At 39.3% G+C, this 12328-nt stretch overlaps 1 protein-coding gene and 1 long non-coding RNA gene across 5 annotated transcripts in view; one reads left to right on the forward strand and one right to left on the reverse strand.

Annotated features, from left to right (window-relative positions):
- Positions 1-12328, forward strand: part of SYNE2 (spectrin repeat containing nuclear envelope protein 2) — a 284958-nt gene that overhangs the window by 176631 nt on the left and 95999 nt on the right. For 3 of the 4 annotated variants that reach the window (XM_053928255.2, XM_053928253.2, XM_053928258.1), the window contains exons 58-63: positions 660-845; positions 2284-2406; positions 3840-4022; positions 6621-6752; positions 10368-10571; positions 11148-11222. In XM_053928255.2, coding sequence (XP_053784230.1) covers positions 660-845; positions 2284-2406; positions 3840-4022; positions 6621-6752; positions 10368-10571; positions 11148-11222 — 903 coding nt within the window. The remainder of the gene's footprint in view (positions 1-659; positions 846-2283; positions 2407-3839; positions 4023-6620; positions 6753-10367; positions 10572-11147; positions 11223-12328) is intronic. The other variant, XM_053928254.2, reaches the window with a different exon arrangement.
- The window catches only part of LOC123480483 (uncharacterized), a 28245-nt gene that overhangs the window by 8424 nt on the left and 7493 nt on the right, over positions 1-12328 (reverse strand). The window contains exon 2 of the long non-coding RNA XR_006656514.2: positions 6135-6232. This is a non-coding gene — a long non-coding RNA (uncharacterized lncRNA). The remainder of the gene's footprint in view (positions 1-6134; positions 6233-12328) is intronic.

A 12328-nucleotide genomic window follows, 5' to 3' on the forward strand; every position in this document is an offset into this window, starting at 1 on the left:
TCTTAAAGAGAGTGAGAGAGCTCCTAAGACAGAAACAGACTTTGATAATCTAACCTTGGAAATGACACCACATTGCTTCTGCCATATTTTTTTAGACGTCAGTCAGTAAGCCCCTATTCAAATTCCAGAGGGAAGGACTACAGGTTAGTTGTTCCTGGTCCTGTCAATGACAGCAGAGGAGCGGGATTATGTGGTTCAAAATGGGTGCTGCAAGCCCACCGGAATCGGTAGACACTCCGGCCCTGGCTGGGGGGTTCACTTGGTTGGAGGGTCTTCCCTTACACCAAAGGGTTGCCAGTTCAATTCCCAGGCAGGGCACATATCGAGGTTGTGGGTTTAGTCCTGAGCTGGGGCACACACGGGAGGCAACTGGTCAATGTTTCTGTGTCACATCTGATGTTCCTCTCTCTTTCTCTCTCAACCCCCACCCACCTCTAAACTGAATAAACATATTCTCAGCTGAAGATTAAAAAAAATTGTTAGGCACTCTGAAGTCATCCACTACCATCAACAGTAGTGTTCAGTGTTTTATTACAAAACTGGAAATGAGCAGGAGTTTGATGTGTTGAGACAAATGTAAATTTTCTCGGATTTAAATTTTTGTCAACTTTCAGTATCTTAAGGTTTCTTTTTTTCCCCCCCTGTTCCTCATTATGTAGATGGCTTTGGAAGATTCAGAACAGAAGCATAATCGTTTACATTCCATTTTCACGGCTCTAGAAGACTTGTCAGTGATTTTTGAAACAGATGATTTAGCACAGTCCATACAAGAGTTAAGTCGTCAAGTAGCAGCTTTACAACAAAACATCATGGAAAGCCTTCCACAGCTTCAGCGTATGGCTGATGTAAGTTGGCACTATAAAGACATGATTTCTTATTTTTAATTTATATTTCATTTAGTAAATTAGAGTTATCCTGTTAACTAATTTTATGAAGACATGTTGATCTGGTACTTTTTATTTTTTCATTTATGTTCAAAGGGAAGAATCCTGATCAAATGAGCTCAGTGTTTTTTCTTTGTCAGGGAGGAGATTCTGTGGATTTAAAGGCACAGATTAGCAGAGAGAGAATTAAAACAGATAACCTCCCAAGTCTTCACCAATACCAAATACTTTCTGAGGGGCTGGGGCATGCTGGCCACTGGATTTTTAAATATTTTATTTGAGCTTGAACCAAGTGTGGTATTTAATTAAGGATGGAGTGCCATATCAGAGGCAGGTGCAGCTAGTCTTAATTATTTACCTTTCGTTCCTCAGTTACATTCCCTGCACCCCACTTACTTCACCTTCACCACACAGTTATTTCACGTAACTTCAGGGACTAGTAATTGTTAAATATTCTTGGTTAATGATGCCTATTCCAGAGTTTTCAAGTGCTTCTACAATTTTTTGTGAAAAATGTCCTAAAATACATTGCATATGTTTATATACCTTTTTCAGTATAAGGTGCAGAAAATAATTTCAACATGATTTAACTTGTCCTCATAGTGACTATAAAGTCACTGACTGTACTTACTGCTTTCCAAAGATAAATCTAAAGAGTTTGTAGGTCACTGAGACTTTACTTAAAAATCAATTCAGATGTATACTACTGATGGCCCCCAACTTACAGTGGTTTCATTTGAGATTTTTTTGATTTTATGATGGTGAGAAAGTGAAATGCATTCCGTAGAAACCATATTTCAAGTTTTGAATTTTGATCTTTTTCCAGCTAGCAACATGAGGTAAGTTATTCTCTTGTGGTGCTGGACAGAAGCAATGACCACCCCTCCCATCTGCTACACTGTCCTCAGGGTAAACAGTCAGGACCTGAGAGCGTATTCATTTTGTTAGATGATTTCGCCCAACTGTAGGCTGATGTAGACGTTCTGAGCATGTACAAGGCTCAGCTGTGATGTTTGGTAGGTTAGGTGTATTAAATGCATTTTTGACCTAACGATATTTTTAATTTACAGTGGGTTTACAGGATGTAACCTCATCAAAAGTCAAGGAGCATCTGTACCTTTGTTCTCAGAGTATAAGTAATTGAAAAGTGGCTTTATGAGGATCTTTTAACTCAACAGTGTGTAAGCAATGCTTTGTAGTGTGGTATGCTAATAATAGAATAGCAGTTTTTTATGGAAAACAACCAACAGTATCTGAGTAGTACTTATTTAGTGTTTAAGAGGTATAGAAGTGGCGAACATATTTTGGTTACATGTCAGAATAGAATGAATGGCAACAAATTGTGTCTTATAGACGTACACAGCTTATACTGCATGAGTGTTTTTGTTTCTGCAACTAGGATGTGGTTGCTGTTGAAACTGAAGTAAAATCAATGGAGAAAAGAGTTTCAAAAATCAAAGCTATCCTATTATCTAAAGAAATATTTGACTTTTCACCTGAAGAACAACTTAAGCATGGGGAGGTAAGCCTGGATCATTATTTAAAGTATTTTCTCATAATACTTATTATGTTTATTTTTAGATATGTAATAATATGATACAATAAAAAGTATTTAGTGTTGCTAGAATAATAGCACAATAAAGTCGAAAGAGATACGGCCCAGGCCAGGTGGCTCAGTTGGTTGGAGCATCATCCCATCCTCCAAAAGGCTGAGGTTTCAGTTCCTGATCAGGGCACATGCCTAGGTTGTGGTTTTGATCTCCAGTCAGGGCACATCCTGAAGGCAATGTCTCTCTCTCTCTCTCTCTCTCTCTCTCTCTCTTTCTTTCTCTGTCTCCCTTCCTCTCTCTCTAAAATTCAACATATTCTTGGGTAAGGATTAAAAAAAAGTTGGAAGAGATATGAATGTCTATAAATATCATGTTTTAAATTATGTAGTACTATTTATATAAAGATAATTTTCCTATAGGTAATTTTTTCATTTAATTTCTTCCAGAAACTTCAAAGTTTGGAAGTTTTGCTTTCAGGTCAAATTTAGTTGTTTAATAGTCTAAGAGCTTAAGGCTCTAAAGGCAGGAGAACTGAGTTCCAGCCCCAGCTAAGCTGCTTACTGGCTGTGTGACTTTGAGCTATTGGTTAACATTTCATGTTTGCACATTGGTATTGCAGTGGTTGTGTTGGACCATTATAATACATATACCCTTAGCACTAAATAGTACACAGATGTTGATTCCGCCTAGTGGTTAGGACCACGTGCTTTGGGGTCAGGCAACCTGGGTTCTAATCCCAGCCCTGCTCTTCTCACCTTACCTTGGTCTTCCAACTGCTATGAACCCACTTTCCTTACCTGTGGCATGGAAGTTCTGATACCTACCTCCCAGGGTAGTTGTGAGGATTAAATGAAATGATACATATGAAGTATTTAGTAAAGTGAATGATCTCTTCTCATTAACCGATTATGTGAATCCAGGTTTCTGTGGATCAGATGTCATTAAAGCAAAGTAATTATACCTTTGGGACTTATCAAACTTGACAGGACAGTTCTATTCAATTCGATAGCATTTTCTGAGAACCTAGGCCTGTGCTAGGTATGGCTGCTACAAGAGTGAGATGCAGTACTTGCTGTTACCGCAGCTCACTGCCTGGTGATAACACACAGAGAAAACAACAATTCTAAGGGGGGGAGGGGGGAGAAGGAAGGCAAGGGTTGTCCAAGTGCATCATTTAGTGCTGGGAGGCTACTCTTGCCCCAGACATTCATTCTTTCCTGAGAACTTTAACAACTGGATCACAAGTGATAAAATAATCTTTTCACTCTGAGCTAAGGAGATATTTTAAAAATCAAGATCATAGATTAGAGACTAAATTATACACTTATAATTTTGAATAATTAGATTTAGCAGTGGCCTTTTTTTCCCCCCCACTTATGAACTGTGCATCTCTGATGTAATTAAGGTCATACTTGAAAATATACATCCTATGAAGAAAACCATTGCTGAAATACTGTCTTACCAAGTGGAACTGAGTTTACCCCAGACGGGAATGAAACCTCTGCCTGTGTTTCAGCGGACAAATCAGCTTCTACAAGATATAAAACTGTTGGAAAATGTGACTCACGAACAAAATGAGTTGTTAAAGGTGAGTTGTTTTTAATGACAGCCAACTTACTGGGTGGAAATACTCAGTGAAAGCTGGTTTTGTTTTCACCTCTGTTGGTTGGGTAGATCAAATTCTCATGACAGTAAGATGCTGCCCCTGTTGATTCTTTTTGGTCTCTTCCAGTGCTGTTACCCAGGAAGTGGTATTTGATGTAGGTGTGTACCTTCTTGCTGAAATGGGGCTAAAGTTAGTTTTCTCCATTTTTACCCTTGTTCTGGTTACAGACATCGAAGCATAGTTATGGTCTGTCTCACTCCGATCTCCGGTTGTGGAGGACCTGCGTGGGTACAGTGTGAGGGAAGAGGTTCGGACTTGAACAGAGCATTTGCCATCTCCTGAGGCCCGAGGCCCACAGACTCTGATAGCATTCATTCCCATGACAGTTTCTTTTTGCTTCGCAGTCACTTTCCTACTCATTGTCTCATTTTATTCTCAAGTATTTGGTACAGGGAAGTAGGCACTTTGCCATCTTATTTTTACCTATAAGGAGACTTGTGCCAGAAGGTAGACGACCTGCTAAAAGAACACCGAGTTAACTTGTGTAGACATTCGTTTGTGTGCACATGGGACAGGTGTTTGAGTTTCTCCGTTCCTGGTGGTGGTCTCCATATCAGGGTCTCTTTCTTCTGACGTTTGACCTCTTTCAGTCTCTCCCCAGTTTTTTTTTTCTTTTCATTTTGTTTGATTCCAGTCTCAAAACAGGCATCATCATTAGATAGAAATTGCATTTCACTTTGGTCTGTGTTCCTAGATCAACAGCCACTCAAAAGAACAGAAAGTTCCAAAAGAGCCTTAAATTCCAGACTTTTTTTCAGCTCTTGGTAGAATCCCCTTCTGCCTGCGTTTCCTGATTAGATGGGTCAGAGTAGGAGGAAAGGTTTATTTTCCTCTTTCCCGACTACCCCCTGATTGTAGGAAGAAAACTATTTCTCCCTCTTAAATTTTATTCACATTTTGGTGGACACTGTGTTTTCCTAAGATTTGAGGACACTGTAATCTCTGGTTTGAGTCTTAATCCTATAGCCTCCCTGGCCTGGCTGCTGATCTGCTGATGTCATTTCCTAGCACCCACAGGGAGAAAAAAGATCTGGTTCTCAATGTACTATTTTTTAATAATATGAAGAGAAGAGAAAGATACAAAATTTGATCTATTATTTTTAATCTTTTTGTACTTTTCTTGGTCTCCTAGTCAGGAAAAGAACAGTCCTAACTATGCTTGAAAGTGACTTCTTCACAAGATGAATAGGATGGGGAATAGAAGACAAAATTTATTTTGTGCCAAGTTAGGTATCAAACTGCCACTAAAATTTTCCATCTTACTATGTTGGTGGAAATCAGATGCCATCTCATATAATTCAAAGCTAAGTAAGCCAGTGGTAATGAAAAGCATTAGAATACGGTACATTTATTTTAATTCCTACTTTAGATATTAGAAGTGCCCTCATTGAGGAAAACAAGACAAATTACTTTTGGGGCGAGTCATGGGATGTTGCTCTTTATAGAGGCTGGGGAACAGCTGTGTGCAGTGAACATAGTTATTCATTTCTAGCCTGCAGCTAAAAGTATGGTTAAATATTAAACAAAATACATGGAAGAATTCTGTGTTGGCCAGGAGCTTTGTGGTGTAAAAGACATTTTGCTTCATTGTGAACCGTAGCAGGGAAACGGCTGGGCTTGCTTTTGAAGTTCATTTCTTTATTTCATTGTACTTTGATCACGTCATTTAGTCCGCAAATAGCTTCGAGCTCTACTGCTCGCTTAATGTGAGACTCCAGGTATTGTTCTGGTTAGTCTTGCTTCATTCTGCCAACTCAGACTGCACTCGAACCCTCAACCTTTTACTCACAAAATGTGCACTACTGATTCCAGTGGATACCAGGTGAGGATGTGACTGGGACAGGAAAATTTGTCATATCTCAAATTACATGCCTCTTCCACTCTGATTCAGTAATGCCAACTTTCTATGTGGAAAGCCACACATGGAAAATGTATTTAAATGGCATATGTGCCCTGATCAGTGTGGCTCAGCTGGTAGGAACATTGCCCTGTAACTGAAGGGTTGTGGGTTTGATTCCTGGCCAGAATCCATACCTAGGTTGTAGGTCTGATCTCTCAGGTCTGAGTGCATACAGGAGGCAACCAATTGATGTTTCTTACATCAGTGTTTCTCTCTCTCTTCATTCCTCTCTCTAAAAACAATGAAAAAAAAAATGTCCTCAGATGACATATATATCAATAATTTTATAAAACTTAGCAACTTTATATTAACCTGTCATTAAATGCTTCCCAGAATAAGCCCACTAGACTGGAAATATGTAAGAGCAAGCGTGTGTCTACGTAGACCTCCACTTCAAGCATTGCACAGGTGCCCGGGCATCTAGTAGGGCAAGAAGGTCTGGTGTCAGCTTTGCAGATGTTATCCTCGACATTAGGCTACTACTTCCTACTGAAATCTGTATGGGTGCATATTTGCTGTAATTGACTGGAGCTTGTGGTGGGGCTAGACACTGGAAGTAGCCCATTGATTTATTCCTTAGATATGACAAAAATTCTTCTTTTGGGGGGGTTATTTTTTAGATAGTCATAAAACAGACTAATGAATGCAATGAGGAAATAGAAAATTTGAAGCAGATCTTAAGTAATTATTCAGCTGAGCTCTCCCGTGAAGACATGTCACCACGACAAGCTGCCCATGTGCCACAAGTGCAGGTATGTTTCTTCCATTCATTCTACAACCCAGCAGTTCATTCACCAATCACGTACTAAGCTGTTGGTGTCTAGAAGCCTTTGTGATGGTATCATCTGTTTCCTACTCTTCTCTTCCAACTGAAAGTATTTTATGTGTATATCCACTTTCCACTCCTATTTCATAAGATAGGTGAAAATAATTACAATGGAAGGCCCTCCAGTGTCCTTATCCTCAGATTGTTGCACACTGGTGAGAATTTGCTCTGGTACCCAAGAAGCTGATGTAACACAGGATATTTGGACAACATGACTTTCTGGCTAGCTTTCTGGGAAAGGGGTCATATAGTGGGAGCTGGCCTTCAGAGGTAAAGACCGTGGGCGCTGCTATAACAAAGAGTTCCATATACTAAGTAGTATTTCCATATGAAACATAATGATTAACAGTGTCAGGTGGATCCAGTTACAGTGGTTTGCATGTTAACCCTTTACTGCTAGGGTTTCATTCAGTTTTTGGTTTTGAATCACAACTTCTATAAATATTTTTTAAAAAAAGACCCTGATTGTAGAGAGCTGCTTTTTTCCTGCCATCACGTTCATGTAGGCAGGCAATTGCTATTGTATTCAAAGCCAGGTTATACTACTTGCTTGCTGTGAACCTAGGGCAAGTTACTTAACCTCAAGGGTGAAGTACAAGGGGCCCAAGGTGACACAGCTGTTAAGTAATGGGCTCAACACGGGCCTGGTTGCAGGCCAGGTCCTCAGTAGGGGGCATGCAGGAGGCAACCACACATGGATGCTTCTCTCCCTCTCTTTCTCTATTCCTTCCCCTCTCTCTAAAAATAAATAAATAAAATATTTTTTTAAAAAAGTAATGGGCTCAATAGACAGGCTCGAAAATAAAGACTCGGCATTGTAAAAATGTCAAGTTTCCCTTTACATTAAAAATTTGAGGATCCCCCAAAGAGCTTTAATTTATGAGTTATATCTACCAATATAGAAATTAAAACTCAGAAATGTAAAACTATTTGTTTAGTTATTTAAAAATAATAATCATAAACCTATTACATGTTAATAGAAATAACATAGTTTTATGGAAGAAATTATATTTTTCCAAAAGAACATGTAGTGAGAAGAGTGACACTGTGTTTACATTTTTGCAAATCTCTGTATGTTTGGCTTGCCAGGATGACAGCTAGATTCTCGTCTGCTTCTGCATTTGATCTGCTGAGCTGTGTAGTTTTGTTTCAAGTATATAAAACAGCCCAACCTCTCAAGACATGTACATAGAAAAGGGAATGTTTAAATGACCCTTCTGAGTGATTGTAGATATTCTTTGAAACTACACTAAACTCCAGCAGGCAGAATTTAGTCACAGGTTTGGAATCTGAGGCCATGTCAGGGAACTTTTCATATCTTGCATTAAAACCCACTGGTCTGTCCTATACAGGGTGGGGCAAAAATAGTTTACAGTTGTGAGTACATGAAACACATAGTTTAGTCTTCTATTATTGCTTATTAACTATTGTATTATTATCCACACAAACAACTGTGAACATACTTTTGACTGACCCTGTACTTTGAGTGCATCTTTTCACCCCCTGTGATTTTATGACATTATGCTTGATCCTTTGGAAAATATCGTTTCACTAGTTATACAGCCTATCCAAATGTTGATACATTTCAGTAATTGACATTAAAACTTCTTCATTTATTGACATCTATCTTTTTAGGATAATCTTGTTTTATTTACATATGTAAGTATAGTTGACCAACTGTTCTTTTTTTTCCAAGTAAAAATAGTTGTCTATAAAAAAAACTGGCAGTTCAAGTTGAAATTCAAATAATTACACAAGTGCTTTTCCTTAACCCTTATACTTTGGTATGTGGCAGAAGTGCTTTAAGCATGCTTTTCACTTTGTCATATAGAATATTAAAAATACATGTTCTTTATCAAGGATATTCTTAAGTGAAACTGGCCTTTTATATTGGGTTGGTCAAAAAGTTTGTTTTTTTCCTTAAGATGGTTCTAGTAGCACTTAGTTGTCTTTAACTTCATTCAAAACAATTTTATTAGAGTGCACTGTGACAGCTGTCATATCACTGTGCATTTATAAAAAATCAAAATTGGTGAATATTTGTATAGCCATTTTAATATTGAAGATGGAAGAAAATACGCAACATTTTTGGCATATTCTGCTTTATTATTCCAAGAAAGGTAAAATGCAACTGAAACTCAAAGATGTGTGCAGTGTGTGGAGAAGGTGCAGTGACGGACCGAACATGTCTAAAGTGGTTTGTGAAGTTTCGTGCTGGAGATTTCTTGCTGGATGATGCTCCATGGTCGGGTAGACCAGTTGAAATTGACAGTGATCAAATCAAGACATTAATTGAGAACAATCAACGTTATACCATGCAGGAGATAGCTGGCATACTCAAAATACCCAAATCAATAAAGTAATTAGTGAAAATGGAAAAAAAATGGACTTGTTGGCCAACATACAGTGTCCGGCAGAAATAAGGCCTGCTTCTGTGTGGTTGATAGGGTAATAATATGGGTGCAATAATTTATAGTTTTAATTTGAACATTTCACCTAAAATGTCATATAGTGTGCTTGAGTGTGATAGTGTCATGTTACAGAATTACATGCTTTATGATTTTGTAATAAAAGATTTTGTAATAAAAAGGGTGTTATTTGTGCTGGGCCCTGTATAGCAAGGAATCTAGTAACTACTAAAATAGCTGTTGTTCCAGCCCAATTCCTATAAGATGCCAGTAGTTTTATCCACCATTGCTTTTGTCTTGAAAGTAAAGAATGTCAACACAGTGAAAAAAGTCAAATACCATTTTAGTGTTATAAAAATTACCTCGACCTCCTGGAGTGTAGCCCTCCGGGGTCAGTGGACACCATGTTGAGAGTGGCCGCTCAGAGCCCTGCTGTGCCTTGGCTGTGGTGGCTCTGCAGACTGCGCCGTGTCTCTTAAGTGTCATTCTAATGGCTGCAGTGTTACATTCATCGGTAGACACTATTCCTAAGAAGTTTAGTGTTTTCTCAGATTTAATTCAGTTACCATTTCACAAAGCGGTCACCAGAAGTTGAACCTCAGGCAGAACTAGGGGACTGGTGTTGGAATGTGTGCAGCAGCTGAAGGGCCATGGGGCTGGGGTCAGGAAGTCCCAGTCTATGCTCTTTCTAACCTTGTTTTCTCTCAGAGGTTTCCAAATGTTAGTCTTCTCATGAATCCCCTGGGGCACTTGTTAAAGTGCAGATTCCTGGGCCTGTGGGTTCTGGCCAGTCAGTCCTGTGGCCACGAGTCGGTGGCTCCCAGCCTTGGGCACACATCACAGTCACCTGTGGAGCTTGTTACAAATTTCTGAACTTTAGCTTGACACCCCCAGAGACTGACCAACAAGATCTAAGATGAGGCTAAGGCATTCTAATAGGGAGCTTGTAAACCCTCCTCAGGACAGGGAAACACAGCCAGGATGCAGAACTACACTGTACCAGAAAGTAGCTCCTGGCTCTACACACCTACAGCACGTGAAACTCTTCATCCCTTGTATCCATGGAAGCAGGCCCTGCGGGCGTGCCAAGCCCTCAGACATTCTAAAGCAATGCAAATACTCTTTCTTCACAGGGAGAAATTGAAGGTATTGAAAAACAGATAATAAGTTTGAACCAGAAAAAGGAAGACCTGTTGGTGAACTTAAAGACTGCCGTACTAAACCTTCACCAGCATTTACAGCAAGAACAGCAAGACTTAGACAAAGAAAAGGAAATACTACCAGTGGAGGCATCAGAAGAGGATGCAGTAGCCGAGAAGGATGTTTCTGAGCGAAAGGTGAGTAAGATTTTCGTGAATGCCGGCCCCACATTCCATGAGCTTTAAATGGGTAGTATTTTTTCACTGGTGGCGTTTGTGTCTATGGCCCATAGTAAAGAACTTTAAAAAGTGGAAATATTCCACCTGAGGTTGTTCACTAGTGAGTATAAATCTGTTCTGGACTCAACAGAATTCTTATGTGTGAGTTACTTAAGGAGCTACTTATGAAATTCCATAGGCAGATGAGTGGGAGGTACTCTTTGAAAAATCTCCTGACTAAACAGCCCTTTGCAAACTCCAAGGTGAGCACAGCACCTCTCTAAGCCCACTCTGAATCCACATCAGTGAATCTCATTTTTAATTGTTTAATAAGGAGCCAGAGGACAGGACACATGAACAGGATGTAAGATTTGACTGAGTCTTGATATTTGTCTGATGAGCTGAAGTTGCCAGACCCAGAGGGCTACTTGTGTAGGTGGACCTATTGGATGAAGTGAATTAAAAAATTAGCTACATAAAAATGCAGCCCGACCGGGACCCCCGTGATGTTGAATGGCAGTGTGGCTGCAGGCGTCTTTGTGCTGTGCCTTTCAGTTGAGCACAAGAGGCTCCATGTTGTTCCTGCCAGCAGTTGAGGAAGAGGCGGAAGAGAGCTCCCTGAAGAGTGAAGTAAGGAAAATGAGTTTCTCAATAAATTTTGTTAGAATCGAAATCTCCTCAAAGAAGAGTAATGAATGGGAAGATCTTAAAATGAATGGAAGCATAAAAATTTTTTAAACTAATGTCTATATTTTATAAGGATTGAAGTAGTTCTCTTATGTTATTAACGTTTAAGTGCATCTAGACCTACTTCCCGCTGGCGTGGGATAAATGGAATTCAGACACTAGTTGGCATAAGGGAGAAGATGAAATTCTTTGCTGTATCCTGACTTCTGAGTACTTTCTCTGAAGTTTTGAGAATATGCTGTTTGGTTGGCATACCTGCTATGCTTTTTAGAACTTTATTTTTTCATAGTTAAATTACTTTTTTAGTCTAAAACAGTATTGCCTAGGGCATGAAGAGATGTGTTAACAACTAATACTAATCCTTACAATTTTATTAGAACTGGTTGAATGAGATATTTACAGTTGTTCTTTCCTGATACCAATTTCCATTTCATACTTTAAAAACTGAAGTTATAATGGGTCTTGTGCCAAAAGGAAGAAAATTACAGCAGTTCATAGTTTTTGTCTCATATGTAACCACCAGACTTTTTTTTTTCCTGCTCATTTTATAGCTGGTTAAATAGCTCCATTGTCACACAGAACGACCTGTTGTCCTATAGTGTATCACTAGGACATGGTGCGGCTGAGTACAGAAAACTTCTAATCTGGTTATACCCCTGCTCTGCAGAGAGAACTGTGAGAATGGAGGGGGTGCCGGGGGCCAAGAAAAGCATGCACATCAGTATGATTCTAATTGAGACCTGTATTTGCCTCTGAGCTGATATGTTTATAACATTCACTGTTTATGTTTGACAACAGCAGCCAAAATACATGTTCAGGAGGTTGTTGTATTAATATTAGCATTTAAGATTACATTCACCAAAGCAGATTAAATTCCTAAAGCAGTTCTGAAGATCCCCTTTGTGTGATGTGAGCTGACTCCCAACTTTTAAGAACATGGTTTAGGTTTCAGGAAGAGCAGCCCCATTTGGAGACATGATTTAGTTAGCCAGAGAAAGAGATGAAAAACAGAAGCAGAGGTGGGACTAAGGCTACAGTTACACTGCCTG

Source organism: Desmodus rotundus, chromosome 7 (genome assembly GCF_022682495.2).
Source record: "Desmodus rotundus isolate HL8 chromosome 7, HLdesRot8A.1, whole genome shotgun sequence".
Classification (NCBI taxonomy): Eukaryota; Metazoa; Chordata; class Mammalia; order Chiroptera; family Phyllostomidae; genus Desmodus; species Desmodus rotundus.